General features: G+C 32.9%; 1 protein-coding gene across 1 annotated transcript in view; it reads left to right on the forward strand.

Annotated features, from left to right (window-relative positions):
- The window catches only part of LOC126891111 (SCY1-like protein 2), a 242,079-nt gene that overhangs the window by 144,518 nt on the left and 77,484 nt on the right, over window positions 1–20,077 (forward strand). Inside the window, exon 6 of the mRNA XM_050660294.1 lies at window positions 6,613–6,766. Coding sequence (XP_050516251.1) covers window positions 6,613–6,766 — 154 coding nt within the window. The remainder of the gene's footprint in view (window positions 1–6,612; window positions 6,767–20,077) is intronic.

Here is a 20,077-nt window from a genome sequence, read left to right on the forward strand (position 1 = left end):
CCATTGTTTTTTTCGCAACTTGTAGTTGACTCACTCTTGTACTTGTGTTTCTACCAGAGATATGTCAAGAATAGATCTGGCTAGGGATATGCTAAACAATGCATCGGAATGTAACGTCGATATCAAGTACGGTGGTCTAGCTATCTTTGTCTGTAGTGCGAGTGTGAGCGTATCTACCAAGAGGTGGGAGTAATGGAACGACAGTTACACAGAGGCGGCAGCCATCATATGCTAGAGAGAGAAAGCTAAGCGCCAGTAGAGAGAGATGTGCTCCGCGTTACGCTATTTTTCGGAGTTGGCCAAATCTATGTGTATAAGATCTTTGGTTTCTACACCATAAATCAACACTAGTAGAATGCACTGATCAATTTTTTTTCATTTTGGACACATTGGAATCTTTGACATAAAAATATCCTCTATCTTTTCAAATGCAGACTACCAAGCTAGGTGTAGTTTTCTCTTCAGTTCTATTGCGTGGTTGTCTTAATTTATTCTGATTTCATGAATCCACACTATTTTTGTGACAGTATGAAGTTCTTGAAACATTACCTGTGCCTGTTTAAACATGTCCACATCGAGAACGATGTCAGTTGTAAACTTAAGATTACTTTAAAGTTTTCTATTCTACACTGATACCCTTCTTGTTCTTTGAGACAAAGTATTTTATTGCCGAACGCCCTCTTTCAATACGAAGAGTCCCAGTGCTTTACTTCTTCTTCTTCAGGTGCCATCTTCGCTACGGAGGTTGGCAATCATCATAGCTATTTAAATTTTTGAGACAGTAGCTCTAAATAGTTGTTTTGAGCTGCATCTAAACCATTCTCTCAGGTTATTCAGCCTTGAAATTCGTCTTCTTTCTTACACAAGGCACTAAATCTTAGAAAAGTTGTAGCATGTTCATAGGTGTATTTGATGAGAGACATCCATTTCACTTTGGTTGACTCTGTCAAATGCTTTTTCAAAAGCGACAAAGAGAGAAAAGTGTTAGGGGTTTGTTACATTCAGTTGATTTTTAGATTAACGATGCTTTTCAAATGATTATTGGTTCCATATCCAGTTCTAAAACCTACTTGCTCACACAATTGATAGATATCTAGTTTTGGTGTCAACCTATTACTTATTATCTTTATAAGCAATGTATAAATATGAGGGCATAAGCTAATAATTCTCCTTAGTTTTGTAATGTACATCTATTATAAACTACTATGTATCCAGTGGTTATAGGACACTGAGTCTACGGGGACGTAAAGGATTCTATTTTTAGAACCTCCGATGATCTTCATATAAAAATAAGTAGAAAAAATTACTGCTTCAGTTCATTATTGTATTTGTTAAAAGTGGAATAAGAGTATGGATCAAAAATTAAGTTCATTTTACTAATCTAATAGAGGAACAACATGTACGCACTGTACTATGAGTAGAGATTCACATTATTTGATACATTTTAAATAATTGTCGCTTGTTTCCTATCGTAAACTATTTTTTTTTTCATCATAATTTTATCAAACTTTTCCCAATCATTTTCGACAACAAACTGGTTAAAACATTTTTAATGTATTATTTTATCATAGATCAAAAGATGTTCTTGGCATCCTTTGGTTTATGAACTTAAGTCGATACCAAAGTTCGTCCATTCTGATAACAACGTAGTTAATCAGAGTATTAAAGTTCACGTCGAAACAATCTAAGTTTTGTTAACATAATTACTATCGATAATACGCAGTTTATAGATTGGGTAACCAAAAACAGTTTAAGAAAATGTAAATGTAAATCTGATATTAAGGGAGACAAATGTACCAAACGACAACAAATAATGTATAAAATTCATCACCTATCATCTGATTGGCACTCAACTATATATAATCTATTTCTTTCCTTCGCGAGAGAGTAGAGATTTCGTTATTAACTCGGTCGCTATTATTGATAGATCACGCACACGCACACAGTAGTAATCTTGGATTCAAGAAGCCTTTGCGTCAATTGAACATTAGACACCAACGTTGTGACGTGGCAAAGATTAGCCCCTGCACAAGTCAGGGACAGACTTTCGCAGCTTTAACTCTCCAGACACTTTACCACCCCTCGTATGGAGACTAGATTAATATAACTTTTTACCTACATGCGAGCAATGCTTACTTAAATAGACCAGAAAATCTCTGGTTATTTTGTTTATTGTTTTATTTCAGTATACAGTGTGTCAACTTGAAAAGGTGTCACCCTCTGTAACTTGGTTCCTACATAAAATCTAAAAATATTCATGAACTCGTCAATATATCGTAAGCCGGCGACTTTAAGGAAAAATCATAAAACAGGTCGATTTTTTTAAAAATTATGATTATTTAACATATACATCATACTAGTGATGGATATGTCGTAATGACGGCGTGATGACATAATCGATGATTATTTTAAATGAGAATAGGTGTCATGTGCTAGCTCATTTGAAAGGATATTCAATTCTCCATTCAGTAATATAAACATTAATATAATTATTTATGCAGAGTATCCAAAAAATTTTTATGAATTAAATTAATTGACACAAAAAGGAAAATATATTGTGTAATTTATTTAATGAAAAATATATTGTACTGCTGTCAGAAAACAGAAAACATGTTTATTTCACAAATAAGCATTGCTTTTCGCTTAAATTCAATGTTCCAACTTCCAAGAGGGAGGTGGGTGGCAGCTTGAACATTGAGTTTAAGCGAAAACAATGTTTATTAAATAAATAAAAATTTCTTTCTATATTATGACAGCAATAAAATATATTTTTAATTAAACAAATTACATCCATTTTTCGTTTTCTGTCAATTAATTAAAAAAAAAAATTTGGGCACCTTGTATAAATTATTATATTTTTTTATTTATAAACGGGCAAAGGCCCAATTTAGTGCAGTCACTGAAGGTGGATATGAGCTATTACCTCCGATTTCGTTGAACCTCCATCGATTTGCATGAAAATTGGTGAGTGGTTAGAGGATATCTCAAGAAACAAAGGTGACATGGTGTCAACTTGCGCTTTTACCCTGGGGTGGATGCCACCCCTCCTCGGGGGTGAAAATTATTTTATTAAAAATAACCCCACAATTCGACAGAGGGACAAATTATAAGCAAAATTTGTTATATAAAGTTATTAAAATAAACCAAAACTTTTTGTATTATTAAAGATCAAAGATTTTAATTTTTCGTGAGAAAAATGCATGTTTTTCACCGATTTTTCATAAATAACTCAAAAACTATAAGATTTTACAAAAAAGCTATAATTATCAAAATTGAAGCTAATAAAAAATTAAATAAACTCCTTACTAGAAAAACCTTTCAATGTTAAGTAAAAGTGAGTTATAGGTAATTGAATGTATATTTCTTTCGTCGAGTACCCAAATTTAAGTATTCAAGCTTAAATACCGGGAAAATGATCCATTTTATAACATAAACTTATTAAACATTTGTCAAAGTTCTTAGAAATATCTATCAAATAAGCCCTCGAACAAGTTGATAGCATTAAAATGTATGCACCAAAAATGTTTCAAAATTTATCTTTTAAAAATTTTTCCAAAAAATATTATTGTTTTTTGTAAATAATTCCGTTAATTTTTAAGATATCATATTGACCGAAATACTAATTAAAAGTTGATTCCAATAGCTATTAAAAAACGTCGAATTTGTCTTTTAAATCTCTTATATTTTTCAAAATAAAAGGTTAAATAGCCCCGGTTACATGGTTCTCGCAACAAAATTGAAATTTTAAACGTTTTTATCTCGGTTATTTTTTACTCTATGGAAATAGTAAAATGGGTGAGGTATTTGCAAAAGGAAAAACTAAAATTTAGTTGTATGTCATTTTTTACGTATATTAAGTATTTTTGAAGTTATTATCAAAAGAAAATAAAAAGTACGATAATTTTTAAAATTCTGATTTTTTAAATTATATCTTTTTTTTTCAAAAATGTGCATTCTGAACCGGTAAAAATTGTTGAAATCATTAACTATGTTAACCTAAAGAAATTCTTGTGAGGATTACTACAAATTTAAATTTTTGTGGAAATGGCGGATGTTTTATTTTTCACTTTTTCCTAAAAAAATCGAACAGGTTCTCTTATTTTTATCATAGCTTGCTTAATTGTGATGCTATTAACTTCTACTGGAGCTCATTTGATAGGTATTCCGAAGTACTTTGAGAAGTGTTTAACAAGTATATTCTATAAAATGCATCGTTTTCCCGTTATGTAATCTTGAATACTTAGATTTGAGTACTCTTTGAAAAAAATATACATTCGATTACCCATAACTCACTTTGAAATAACATTAGTTTAGTTCTTTAAGCGGGAAATGTATTAAATTTTTTATTATTTTTAATTTTGGTAATAGTAACTTTTTTAAAAAAGCTTATAGTTTTTGAGTAATACGTGAAAAACAGCTTTAAAACATGCATTTTTTCAAGAAAAAATAAAATTTTTGATATTTAATAACTTAAAAAGTATTGATTTATGTTAATAACTTTATATAACAAATTTTGCTGAGAAGTTGCCCCTCTATCGATTTCTGGTATTATTTTTAATAAAAAAAATTTCACCTCCGAGAAGGGGTGTTATCCACCCCCAGGGTAAAAGCGCAAGTTGGCATCATGTCACCTTTGTTCCTTGAAGTATCTTCTAACTACTCACCAATTTTCATGAAAATCTATAAAGGTTCAACGAAATCGGAGGTGAAAACCTTCAGTGACTCCACTAATTAAAATTTATGGTAACTTTTAAACTTTTAGATTACAGAATAATAAGTCTTACTTATTTAATGATTACTAAAACCTGACTCAGAAATTTGCTATAAGTTTGGAAAAGGTCAATGTTAAGGTGCTCGTTTGCTAGTCTGGCAGTTCTAGTGAGGAAGTTGTTAAGCCCATAGTTAGTACGACGGATTGGGTAATGGAAACTAACTGTAGCCCTGGTTGTTCTTAGTGGGACATGAATATTAATTTTTTGAAGAAGCTTTGGAGTTCAAATTTTTTCATGTAGGATGTTGCAGAAAGTGATGAGATCCCTTCTCTTATGACGAGCAGTGATTGGTGCCATATTTAGGATATTAAGAATATATTATGCATCATTGTAGTTGTCCAAGATATTAAGTCTATATGCAATGTGCTTTAAAAATTTATGTTCAACTAACTGAAGAGCATTAGTATGTACTCCATAAAAAAAGACCATACACCGGAGGCATACTCAAGATGGGGACGGACCAAGGCACAGTGGAGGGTTTTTAAAGCTGTAATATTTGTGAAGTCCTGGGTGCATCTTCTAATAAAACCAAGCATCTGGAAAACCTTATTAACAACATTCTCCAGGTGATGAGAAAGCTGTAATTTTGTATCAATAGTGACCCCCAATCTTTAAAAAGGGAAGTTCTTTCGAGAGTATAGTGACCAATATTGTAGTCAAAAACAATAGAATTTCTGGAACGGGAAAAAGTCATAGTTTTACATTTAGTTGGATTAAGTTCCATGCCATTTCTTTTACACCACTCTAGCAAGATATTTAAATCGTACTGTAGTTTTTCACAATCCTCTGGGGATTTAATCACACAGCTTAATTTTAGATCATCAGCAAAGAGCAAAAATATACTGATCGCGAAGCATTCATTTATGTCGTTTATGAAAATATTAAAGAAGAGTGGGCGAAGGTGAGAGCGTCGAGGCACTCCTGATGAATCTTGGATAATTTTATAAAGAAAAGTCCCAGTTTTAACAATCAGTCTACGATCAGATTAGTAACTTTGGAACCATGATAATAAAGGCTCGTCAATCCCAATCAGTTTTAACTTATGCAACAAAATATTGTGTGGCACCCTGTCGAATGCCTTGGAGAAGTCAGTGTATATTGTATTCACTTGATACCCCTTCTCTAAAGCATCCAGCAAGAACCTGACTAAGAAGATTTAATTCTGTAGATTTTCGTGGTCTAAACCCAAACTGTTGTTGGACTAGTAGAGGTTCAAATAGAGGGGTTAGAATGTCACATACTAGACTCTTAAATACCTTGGGGATTGCACTAATTATACTAATGGGACGATAGTTTGTTACACAAGTTTTTTCACCGGATTTAAAGATGGGCTTTAGAAAGCTCTCTTTCCAATATTCAGGGAAGATTCCAGGGAGAGCTTGAAAATGTGGTACAAAGGTCTTGAAAAAATAAAGGAGCATTTTTTAAGAATAAAGTAGGTAGCCAATCTGGTCCAGGCCCTTTGTTAACATCCAAAGAAGAGAGTTTACTAAATATACCTGATATTTATATTAATGTTTATACTACTGAATAGGGAATTAAATATCCTTTTAAATGAGCTAGCAGGCAACCACTATTATTATTTAAAAAGAAATTATCGATTACGTCACCACGCCCAGATGGATGTTTTCACTAGTATGATATAATGTAAAAAAATTACGATTTAACGATAAAAATTAACCTGTTTCAGTATTTTTCCTTCAGTCGTTGGCTTACGAAATAACGAATTTATTCCTTTCATTTGCACCATACTGTATGTAGTTATACGGTATTGAGTATGAGTGATGGCTATTGTGTTCGATTCTTCAATAAAATGACTAAATTTAAACATTTTTTTCAGAAATGTATTTGCGGCACCAAAAACGGTCCAAGCAACCGTGACGCTTTTAGAGAGTCTGCATATAATTTTAGAGAAAACCCCAAGAGAAGAGATTCGAGCTGAGATTTTACCATTACTTTACAATGCTTTCGATAGCACAACCATACAAGTGCAGGTAATTATGATTATACCTATAGGATGTGGAAACTATAGATTACATATTTAATTGTTTTATCATTACCAGGTCTTCCTTTGTTTTCAACTTAAATCCTCCTAAATGTTTCTTTAATGCCATCGGTCTTCCTTTACTTTATTTGGGTTTGTGTTTCTTTTGCTTTCTTCCTTTATCGTGCTTCGTAAGTCTTTTTGTTGTCTTTTTTTAGTTGTTCTTCTTTGTATTATTTTATTTTTAGTTGAATATTTTTTGTTTCGTTTAGTCTTGAATCATGTCTAGTCTTCTCTAAATTTCATTAGTCTTCATTCATGAATTTACATATTTGTGTGATTTTTTTATCAGAAAAATACTATTCTTTTTATACAACTCGATTCCAGGGCACGAGGGTCTTGACCCATTAACGCCCAAGTTTTTTTTTATTTAAAAATCTTTATTTTAGGGTTAATTTGATGAAAATGTTAATAATTTAATCCAAAAAAACAAGTTTTTCGGTTTCCTGTCTTTTTTTAGAAAAATTATATGGTGTTACCATATGGTAACGCTGGGCGCTTAAGGAATTTTTAGGATCGTTAAAACCAACATTTTTAATTTTTTTAAAATATTTATTTGAGAATATTTTCATCGTCTGGTGTGGTATCCTATAAAACAATTAACACACAAACCAACGTTGCATTTTTTACACATTGTTCGTCCAGATGTTGTACATCTGTCTCCAGCACATCGCCTTCTACTGCTTGATGTAACAAATCTGGCAAGTTCTGTCTATGTAGACTAGGTCTTCCTGTATATTAGGGACGACTTCCATATCTTGCGAGAAGAACTTGGGCCAATTCTCTCCTAAACGAAAGCAAGGATTTATTTTTTTTTATTTTTTTTTTTAATAAATGCCATGAATTATGGACTGCAACATCCAGCAACCATGTTACAATTTGCCAGTACCATTTTTTACTGCAAATTGCTACTCGATAGGTTGAAACACCTTGATCCATCCAGTCGGTACCCACCATATTTTGTTGCATTCAGTAATATAGTGAGGCCGACTTACTTGAATGTGGCCTTTTTCTTCATGAGAAAATCTTTTTACCGTGCTCAATGCTGAACCACCACAACTCGTAGATGCTATTGTAACAACAGCTTGCCATCCCACCAGTAACACTATCGCTTCTGCTAACAAAAATCCACGACTGAAAAAAAAGATTATGACTCCATAAGCGCCCACCGAAACCATAGGGTAACGGCGTATTTTGACTATTCCTACCGAATTCGCTACATTTAATTGTTGATAAAATACAACAATTTATAATAATTTGAGATATATTAAACTTATTTTTTTTAAATATGCAAATATAGTTACTAGAAGACTATCAAAAATGGCTTACGCAAAACGGACATCCATCTTTTTCTATAAATTTAAACCACACTGTCATATGATTATCTCTCGACCGTTGAGAAAAGGCTCAAATACGAATCCGTTACGTTTTATGGGTGCCTGAAATATTCCTAGAAACGATAGTTCTCAAAATATGTGGCTGACTAATTCCATGGGCATACCGCAGAATTTTTAAAAATCATGTCTTTTACGTTAACATATGGTAACGCTGGGCGCTAATGGGTTAAGGGCAAAAAAAGCAGATGAAATTGCCAAACAAAGCTCATTAATGACATTTATTGGACTGGAACACTTCCGTGGCGTTGCAAAGGCATTAACAAGAACAGCTACAAGAAAGGGTACACGACAATTAGACCGAAATCATTAGACCGAAAGCAGTAGACCAAACTCATTGGACCGAAAAGCACTTTACCGAAACCTCACTAGACCGAATAACATTAGGCCGAAATGGTACATAAATTAAAAAAGATTGCAGTAAATTAAAGACAGATATACTGGGTTGGGATAAAGTATGGAACCAAGCAAATATCTTTGAAACGGAAAGAACAATATTTATGAAACTTTACATGCAAGTACAGTGATGCAAAAGGCATCTGATGCCATACTTTTTGTTATTACTCCACATCCGGTTTTACCGAAAATACCCTTCAATTATTTAATTTAAACGGCACACCCTGTATATTTTTCAGATTTTAAAAGGTTTTGTTATTTTTTAAACACACATACCCAATTTGGAAGAAAAAAAATTGTTAAAAAGTGTCTGTAGATAGTTTTTTGTATTAATATAACGTAGTAGGAAATAAACGAGTAGGTACTATCTATACTGTAGACCAAAATTGTTGTTTATATGCACTGCATGACTTACTTGAATTAAGTATAGTAGGTAAAACCGTTACTAAACTAATTGACAGAAATAAGTTGTATTAAAAATAGTTTATTTAAGTGAAAAAGATCGTACTGAAATATTAATAATAAATCGGTTATGGTGAATTTTCATTTTTTGGAGGTGAATTTTCCAAATCGATTGATTGGACTTGGAGGCTCCCAGCTCCCCCTTCACTTACCACGACTAGACACCAATTGAACTACATTTTTAAAAATTCTTGTAAAATACCAGCTTTTATAATATGTAAAATGATTTTTCCACGGACAATATTTTTAAAGTTCTAAATGAAGTAAAAGTCAGACTTACTCTCAATCTTTATTATAATTTCCGACGACCGGTTTCGCTCTTTAAAATTTGTAGAGCATCTTCGGGTCAAAGGTAACAAGTTACAAAATGCTACAAATAAACAAAAACCAGAGTTAGGACATTGTCTGGTTGTAAAAGATGCTAAAGATCCATAAGATCAAGCCAATGTTGAATAACATACATAAAAGTAGCGAAATAGCATACCAATGCACATGCATGCAATCATGGGGGGTGGTAAAACTTCCCCCAAGCGCACAAACATGTGCAGAAATATGCTATACATAATCATGCAATTATAACGTGTCGTACTTACATTCGGATACAAGGTGCTACCAACTCAGTATTCATTATCATGATGTTCCTGTTAAAGTTATGTTAACGGGATATGGTGGAATAGACGGAGGATGCAGCAAAGGTAAACAAATTTATGGGATTTAGGAATTCTCGAGGGTGATGAGATAGTTGGTGTAAGTCAACCAACAAATCTGTGCCTGTTATAATGTTTGTGTAGATCAAATTAGTGAATGACATATATACAATTTTAAGGTGTGTTGATTTTAAAGATTTTGTTTTAATTTTATTTATATTTATATATATATATATATATATATATATATATATATATATATATATATATATATATATATATTGATGTGATCTTGATTATTGATATGAGATAATATTCTTATATGTCACTTAATTTAATCAATGTATTAATACTAATCTAATTAATTAACCAGATCACATATCAATATGTTTTCAATCTCAGGGCGAATTATAAATTAATTACTTACTTTCGTGGCTTCTAAATATTTCTTAATGGTTCCTAATCGGGATAGAAAAGAAAAGAGTAAAAAAAATACACATATGGGTTACAATTATAATCAAAATATTTTTTATTTTATTTAAAAGGCAATCAATGCTTAATATTTGCTATTTCTTATTATTCTTAAACATAACATTTACAAATGGGAATCTTATTTCCTTTTGGTTTTCAATTGAAAGTTTTTATTAACATTTAGCTATTAGGAGTTATTAGGAACAACTCTATTTAAGTTTGATGAAGCTTTTCTGATATTATTGATTATGTTATTCAATTTTTTATGTGGAATTTAATACGAAAAACCCATACATTCATGTCCAAACAAATGAGACTGACCTTTTCCTGGTGAACTGAAAATGTCCTCACACAAGACCCGTTTCCTGCTATCCTTGGCTGCGATCAAACCTCGTCCTGGCTTCCAGTAATGTTCTCCTTTGAAAAACTAGCTCGTATAGCTCTCGTTCCTGCGTCTGTCGTGATGCTGTGTTCTACCTTTCTCGAAACTGCTATCAGCTACCGGGACACTCTTGGCTCAAGGAGGTTCTTTTACTCTCGACCTGGCCTACTTCTCGTTCCACGATAGATACTCCACACTCACGGAACTACATCGGCTTTCTCACTCTCCGTACACTACCGTCTACTACTCGACTTCACTTCTCGACAGCTCAAAACATTCTGATCTCACTTTCTCATCCATTCCCCTACTTTCTAAATATCCCTTCCAGATTCACAAATCAATCTTCCACCACCAACTCTCATTCGTAATATTCCTCAAAACCAATTTTTAATCTTTCTAAATATGCTTAATGGATTTCAAAAGAAAATATTTAATTCCCATTCTAAAATACTTTCTAACTATTTACAAATTTTAATGACCTATTCTCTCTTTCAAATGAGTCTTATTTAGCATAGGCTAATGATCGAAACCTTCCGCGAAAAACGATAATGAACTATCATCTATTTCACTGAGTTTTATTTAGCATAGGCTAATGATCGACCTTCCGAGAAGAACGATAATGGTACGCGTCATTCACTTTGTTTATCTAAGCACATTGTTCCGAGTTTCGTACGCTTATTCTAATCACTTCTTAAAATTAAATATAACAATTTGTTGTATACAGGTTGTTCTAAATTTATATGCCCGAGGTTGAGAAAATTAAAAATATTTTATATTAAAGTGAATTTTGTTTATAATTATCAAAATTTAATTTTCATATCAAATAGAAATATAACAAATCCCCGCCTTGTATTCGATAAAATTTATCTGCATTTTTAAATAAATTTTCTCGAGGCAAAACCAACTCCCTGTATATTTCCTTACTTTAATCTACGTCTTATATCCTAACTTACTATCTACTTCATGTAATTCTGTCTTTTATTCGTGATATTTGTATACATCGTGAATATTATAAATTCCTCGGATCTTTTCCGAGTTCCTGTGCCTCAACTCATAACTATTTATCCCATTTTCATTATTCACGATGTACGGGCCTTCGAAAACAGGCATCAACTTTGCGCAAATGCCCCCAGGAAGATTTGATACTCGTAATGCCCTCACGAGTACTTTTTCACCCTTTTGGAAAGTCACTGGTCTTCTTTTTCTATTTTGTTCCTGTCTTTGGATATATTTTTCGTTGCTTCGCCGTAATCTTCTCTGTACGGTTTCAATCACCTGTTGATATTCTTTTGGCTCTTGGTCTTCCCATGGCCTTATCGGCAGTACACCCTTCATGATGTATTCTGGGGTCTCTTTTGTTACTGTGCTCGGAATTGTATTTAGATACCTTTCTATTTCCGCCATTTTCCTGTCCCAGTGGCGATGTTGACCATCTGTTGCAATGCGAAGAAATTTCGTCACTTCCTGTATGAATCGTTCCGAAGGATTACTCTGTGGATGCCTGATGCTGACAAAATTTGTCTCTATTCCTCGTTCTCGAAGTTGTCCCTTGAAACGATCATTTCGGAAATACGTTGCATTGTCCAGTAGAATCTTTTTTGGTGTTCCTACTATGGCTATAAAATTGTCGATTTTTCTTAATATTTCCTGCCCCTTTGTGGTGCGGCAACTATATAATTTTACGTGTTTTGAAAACACATCCACCATTACCAGAATATGTTTGTTCCTTTTAGTGGTCATAATTAGATCGCTTAACATATCTATTGCTACAATGTCTAGTTTGTTTCGGGCTTCAATATTTTTGGCAACATTTTCGTTTTTGAAATTCCGACTCTTATATTTTTGACATACATCGCACTTCTGGGTAATTTCCTTTGCAATGCGGTAATCCTGTCGGCTGATGTAATTTTCCCTAAAAACGAGCCAAACTTTTCTGCTACCGATATGCCCATTGTCCTCATGTAATTTCTTTATTATCTTTTCGGCCAATGTCTGTGTCACTAAATATAGTTCCTTTCCGTCTATTCTCTTAAAATATATGTCATTTTCTATTTCCGCTCTTCTTTTCTCTCTTTCCTCTAGGTCTTCTTGGTTTGTCCTTATCTCATTTAACGAATATATCCCTTCTTCTTGTATTAATCTATTTAGTCCCACCTGTAGAGTAATTGTTTCCTTTTTTCCGGTGTCCTCATCCCGTGTTAGAGCGTCGGCTATTATGTTGTCTTTTCCTTTTATATATCGGAACTCAAAATCATACTCCTGTAATAATAGAATGCCTCTATGTATTCTATTATTTACTAATCTATTCTTCATGATATTTACTAAAGCTGCATGGTCTGTTTCGATTGTGAATTTTGCTCCCAATAAGTAAAACCTCAATTTGTTTACGCAATATAGTACACTGGCAAACTCCAATTCTGTAACACTATATTTTCTCTCATGTGTTTTAGTCACTCGAGATATAAAACATATCGGCACTTCTTGGTCGTTTTGTATTTGAGACAGAACTCCTGCAAATTTTTGTATGGACGCATCAGTTCGGAGTATAAAAGGTAAATTGTAAATGGGGTGGTATATTTTCGTTCCTTTTGCGAATTCTCGTTTTAATGTTTCGAAAGCTTCCTCCTGTTCTTCTTTCCAATTCCATTTTATTCCTTTTTTAAGCAACTTTATCAGAGGGATTTCCTTTTGGCTCAAATCGGGAATCAGTTTTTTAAAATAATTAATCGTGCCAAGAAAACCTCTCAATGTTTTCAAATTCGTTGGTCTTGGGTATTCATCTATGAGCTTGACTCTGTCTTCGGATAATCTTACTGTTTTGGTGTCCAATTGAAAACCCAAATAAATGACTTCTTTTTGAAAAAATTGACATTTTTCAATGTTTAATTTCAATCCCGCTGTGTCCAATTCTTCCAGAATTATTTCTATGTGTTTCAGATGACTCTGAGTATCTTGTGAAAAAATTAATAAATCATCGATATAATGAACTATGAAATCTTCGTGGCGATTCAAAATGGTATGTAGAGCTCGGACGAGTGCAGCACAAGCACTCTGCAATCCAAACGGCACTACCTTAAACCGGTAGACAATACCATCAATAGAAAAAGCGGTGTAGTTTCTACACTTTTCAGCTAACGGTATCAACCAAAAACTGTGTTTTAAGTCAATTTTCGAAAATATGTGTGACCCGGTGATTCTTCCAAAAATGGCCTCGATGTTTAGAGGTGATTCGTATTGTGATACTGTGTGCTGGTTGATATTCCTGGCATCTAAACATAATCTCAATTCTCCACTGCTTTTCTTTACTATCACAATCGGGTTAACATACGGTGAATCACATCTTTCGATGATTTGATCTTCCAACATTTTATTTATTTCTTCTTTCACCTCTTGTCGATACTTGTATGGAATCGGGTAAGTCTTTGATCGAAAATTTCCCAAGTTTTTCACCTCAAATGAATGTTCGTACTTTTTAGCCACTCTGTTTTCCTCATTGATCAAATTTTCGTAGTTTCTTAACATCAACCGCAATTCTTTCTCTTTCCCTTCTCCACATATCAATTTTCTGTCTTTTTTCTCAGATTCTTCACACAAGTTTACCGTGCATTCTGCATCCTCGTTTGCATATACCTCCTCTTCAAATACCACTGTTTCAATCATATTCTTTTCACTTTCATTTTTTAGCTTTATTTCTTCTTCTCCTGAGCCCGTCTCTTCTTTTGAGGAATCCCAGGTTTCCTTTGTTTCTGATACTCTCAAATTTTCTTCTTCTGGGCTCAACTCTTCTTTTGAGGAGCCACAGGTTTCATTTTCTTTTATCTTTTTCTGACCTTTCCTCCTTTTTCTTCTTTGTCCTTGCTTCGCTGCCAAATTCATTTCCACTGTTTGTTCTTTACCTGATTCGTCCGTATTTTGTTTCTCATGTTCCTTGTCCTGTTCTTTTTCTTTTTCTTCTGTTAGTTTCATCGTATTATTTTTAAAATCTATCACTACATGTTTTTCTGCCAATTCGTCCACTCCTACTATCATGTCATGTGACATGTTTGGCATTATTACACATTGTAGTGCATACATATTCTTGCCCAGTCGTACCATTACTCGTATGCCTTCATTTATAGTTGCCAATGTCCGTTTGTTTGCGCCCACTAAATTTACCCTAGGTATTTTATAAATTAAATTTGTTAAGTTAACTTCTTCTATTAGTTTTCTGTTGACCAATGTTATTTCAGATCCAGTGTCTATCATAATTTTAATTGGTTTCTCGTTGATAAATCCATCCACAAATTTTAAATTAATTCCATTTTTCTTTTAGTTGTTTCCTGCCAATTTAATAAACTCCTTGGGGTGACAAAAGATTCCTGTTTGCTTTTTGGTTTTTAGTGAGCGCCGTCGTGAAAAGACGCCGGTTGCTCATCGTTGTTTATATTTTCGTCATAATGTCTCTCTCCGTCATATTCATCTGTCTGGGTATTATTTACTTCTCTTCTATTTTCTCTTGGTCTGTCGGATCTGTTTCGGTTTTCTCGATATACCTGTTCATTTTGTCTACCATTATTTCTGTTTTCTTGATTTGAGCGTGTGGTGTTTCTATTCTGGTATTCTCGATTTCTGTCCTCATTCCATTGCCTATTTCTTTGTTCATAATTTCCTCTTCCGTTGTCTCTATTTTCGTTTTCCCTTCTGGGATTAAAATCTCGTCTTGTATAGTCCCTCCTATTTTGATTTCTATCTCTGTAATCTTGTGTTTCTCGGGGCCTGTAATCTTCTCGCGACCTTCTTGATTTTCTTTCTCTTAGACGTGATTCTCTTATTTGTAGGAATTGGCATAAACTATCTATGTCTTTGTAATTTTGCAATGTGATATGGTCTTCCAGCGTTTCCTCGAAATGTCTTGCAATCAGTTCGACTAATTGTTCCGATGAGTAATTATATTGTAAATGTTTTGCATTATTGTAAATTTGCAAAGCATATGTCCTTTCTGATACACCCATCCTATCATTGTATTTCCCATTTTGCAATTCCTTGTTAATTTCCAATTGTTGGACCTTTCCCCAGAAATAATTCAAAAATTTTTGTTCAAATTGTTGCCAATTGCCGAATTCTTCTTCTTTACTATCGAACCATAGGCTTGCTTCATATTTGAGATGGTTTCTGATAGTTTCTTTTGCTGTATCGAAATTTCCGATGTGTTGTATTTTCTTTTTCAGGCTATTTATGAACGGCACTGGGTGTAATCTTCTTACATCCCCGCCAAACCTTATCTTCACGTCATCTGTGCTATGTATAACCATTTCTCTTCTTTCTCCGACATTTTGTTGCGTCCGGTTTTCGGTGACTTGTTTTTCTATTTCTGTGATTCTTTTTTCCACTTCTTCTCTGTCTACTTGAATAGCATTTTCCAACTTATTTTCCAAATTTTCTAGTTCCTTTTTCTGGCCATTCGTTAACTCCTTTATTTTATCTTGAATTTTCATTTCATACTTTTCTATGCGTTCCTCCATTTTCTTGTTGTTCTCTTCTATGGCTTGTTTTGTTTCCTTCTGATTTTCTTGCATTATTCTTTTTGTTTCATCCATTTTTTGATCCAATTTTTGTTGTGTTTCATCCATTTTTCGTTGTGTTTCCTCCATTTTTTGATCCACTTTATCCATTTTCTTTGATGTTTCTTCCTGATTTTTCTCCATTGTTTGTTTTGTTTCTCTTTGATTGTCATCCAGTTTTTGTTGTGTTTCATCCATTTTCTGTTCCATTCTTTGTGACTGGAGTTGCATCATTTGTAATAATTTATCTATTCCTGATAATTCTTGCTGTTCTGATGCCATGATTGTCTTGTCTAAAATATCTTCTTGGTCTGAATTATTCTCTTGATTTGAATGTTCTTTTTGTTTTTTGTTGTCTTTGCTTTGGCTTCTTGTCACAGACATTTGTTTTCAAGAAGTACTGTCCCCGCCAAATATGAAATTTTACTAGTATGTTACCAAGACGACTTTTTCTCACCCAAATATTATAAATTGTCAATAAATATATCAAATGTAAATATCGTAAAATAAAATATTAAATCAGTTATGTAAAATTTGTACCTAAAGAGATCTAAAATTTTATGTTATCAAATGTAAGTATCTCACTTTTTACCACAGGCATATAAATTTTCAAATACCGGCTTTACTCTTTCTATCCTTCAAATTTGCCACTAGAAATACTTTACAATGCTTTCCACGTTGGACGACAGTTGATGTGATCTTGATTATTGATATGAGATAATATTCTTATATGTCACTTAATTTAATCAATGTATTAATACTAATCTAATTAATTAACCAGATCACATATCAATATGTTTTCAATCTCAGGGCGAATTATAAATTAATTACTTACTTTCGTGGCTTCTAAATATTTCTTAATGGTTCCTAATCGGGATAGAAAAGAAAAGAGTAAAAAAATACACATATGGGTTACAATTATAATCAAAATATTTTTTATTTTATTTAAAAGGCAATCAATGCTTAATATTTGCTATTTCTTATTATTCTTAAACATAACATTTACAAATGGGAATCTTATTTCCTTTTGGTTTTCAATTGAAAGTTTTTATTAACATTTAGCTATTAGGAGTTATTAGGAACAACTCTATTTAAGTTTGATGAAGCTTTTCTGATATTATTGATTATGTTATTCAATTTTTTATGTGGAATTTAATACGAAAAACCCATACATTCATGTCCAAACAAATGAGACTGACCTTTTCCTGGTGAACTGAAAATGTCCTCACACAAGACCCGTTTCCTGCTATCCTTGGCTGCGATCAAACCTCGTCCTGGCTTCCAGTAATGTTCTCCTTTGAAAAACTAGCTCGTATAGCTCTCGTTCCTGCGTCTGTCGTGATGCTGTGTTCTACCTTTCTCGAAACTGCTATCAGCTACCGGGACACTCTTGGCTCAAGGAGGTTCTTTTACTCTCGACCTGGCCTACTTCTCGTTCCACGATAGATACTCCACACTCACGGAACTACATCGGCTTTCTCACTCTCCGTACACTACCGTCTACTACTCGACTTCACTTCTCGACAGCTCAAAACATTCTGATCTCACTTTCTCATCCATTCCCCTACTTTATAAATATCCCTTCCAGATTCACAAATCAATCTTCCACCACCAACTCTCATTCGTAATATTCCTCAAAACCAATTTTTAATCTTTCTAAATATGCTTAATGGATTTCAAAAGAAAATATTTAATTCCCATTCTAAAATACTTTCTAACTATTTACAAATTTTAATGACCTATTCTCTCTTTCAAATGAGTCTTATTTAGCATAGGCTAATGATCGAAACCTTCCGCGAAAAACGATAATGAACTATCATCTATTTCACTGAGTTTTATTTAGCATAGGCTAATGATCGACCTTCCGAGAAGAACGATAATGGTACGCGTCATTCACTTTGTTTATCTAAGCACATTGTTCCGAGTTTCGTACGCTTATTCTAATCACTTCTTAAAATTAAATATAACAATTTGTTGTATACAGGTTGTTCTAAATTTATATGCCCGAGGTTGAGAAAATTAAAAATATTTTATATTAAAGTGAATTTTGTTTATAATTATCAAAATTTAATTTTCATATCAAATAGAAATATAACAATATATATATTAAAGAATTCTATCAATGTATGTCAATCTTACATCCACTAATAAATAGAATTCTTTAGAATAGAATTCTTTTATATATATATATATATATATATATATATATATATATATATATATATATATATATATATATGTCTTCATATCAAGGCGAGATCCGTTTGTATCATAAGCTATACAAGATGAGATCCGTTTTGCAAGGCGAGATCCGATTTTGGATCTCACCTTGTATTCACGTGTATATAGTGACATCTCGATGTAACAATGGTTAGGGTACAAGGAAATCGATTTTTGTCTGGACCTCATTTTGCACCCCTTTTGGTGAATTTTATATCGCAGTGGTTCCACTAAATCCGCTGTAGAGGGCAGCGCGCGCGATCCGTTGTGTATATCGTAAATATATATTTTGCAGACAACCCGAGATCCGGTAAATTTGGAAACATCGCAAATGAATTTCACGGTCAGCTCTCTCACTCGGCTTATGTCTAGCTTGAATAAGAATGTTTACATTATTTAAGGGCTCTGTCCAGAAAGGCGATTGTCAAATATCTCGAGAACTAGACGGCATATCGAAAAAACTTTGGAATGCTTTTTGAATGGTTTTTCAAAATCTATATACTTATGCAATAGCAGGGTTCTTATTCTGCCTGCGAAAGCGGTGGGTGTAGCAACTTTGAATTTTCAACTGAAACACTTTATTTTTAATTAAATAGTTGAAATTTAGAATTAAAAATACACAACTTTTGTTTGAATCGATAATAGCTTCTTTAATCCAGTCGGAAGAGCTTCAAAATCGTCCTTTTGATGACATTTTTAGGGTTTAGGGGTACCTCAGGTAGTTAGCTTAAAACGTAAGAAATAAATTTGAATAGTTAATGTTTATTGATAAACAAAGCTCCAATTCTATTTTACTTCAACTCATTTTAAGGCTATTTCAATAAACTAATCGGTTCTTTTTTCAATTTTTTGGTAAAACATTGTAACTTATAGACGAAAATTCTTAAAATCGGCTATTTTTCATTTAAATTGTCAAAAAATAATTAAATTGAGAAAAAATTGGTCAGATTTACATAAATTTTGTTATTCCGTCCATATAGAAACTAAAACAATTGTTACGTAGTTACACTGAGTGTCATAAAAACCATGTATTTTTACTCATTTCTTTGAGCTATTTCACGTAATATCGAGATATAAGTTGTATTTTTTACATAAGTTATATTAACGTTAACCTGACTTAATTTATAGTTTTATAAGCAACAATTAAGTATAGCGAAATTTATAAAACCTTGTTTAAATTGTTTTACATGCTCTATAATGCGGTTATCTTAAATTTTGTTTTGAATATTTTTCTTCTTACTGGTAGACAAAAAATGGCAAAATGTGCATTTTTGACATCAAATTGTTGATAACCAACATAGTTACTACTCAAAATATTAAAAAAACTAACCGTCGGTATAACAGGTTGCCTGGAAACCAGATGCAGAACAGTACCATAAATGTTTTAGACTTTTTAGCACTTTCTTTAAGTGAAATTTAAAATCATTTACCACCCATGTACACTCATTATGGAATCTGTTACAAGAATTTCAGCGATTTCAGCCATTTTTTCAAAATTTATTTGGATTTTCTCTAGTAATCCTTCCAAAAGACAATACATAAATGGTGAATACCTTTTACACCAACTTCAAGGAGGGTAATTTATACAGGTACATACCTGGAATTATTATATGGACCGTTCACTCTTGTCAGAGTATAGTTCGCTCAAATATGAGCTCTTTTAATCCATTTCACGCGGTAAATTAGTCCGCTTTTCCTTTAGGTCTTAGTTCATAGGTTGTGATGTTTTTTTGCCCTCTCTACTATCTT

Source organism: Diabrotica virgifera, chromosome 1 (genome assembly GCF_917563875.1).
Source record: "Diabrotica virgifera virgifera chromosome 1, PGI_DIABVI_V3a".
NCBI classification, from domain to species: domain Eukaryota; kingdom Metazoa; phylum Arthropoda; class Insecta; order Coleoptera; family Chrysomelidae; genus Diabrotica; species Diabrotica virgifera.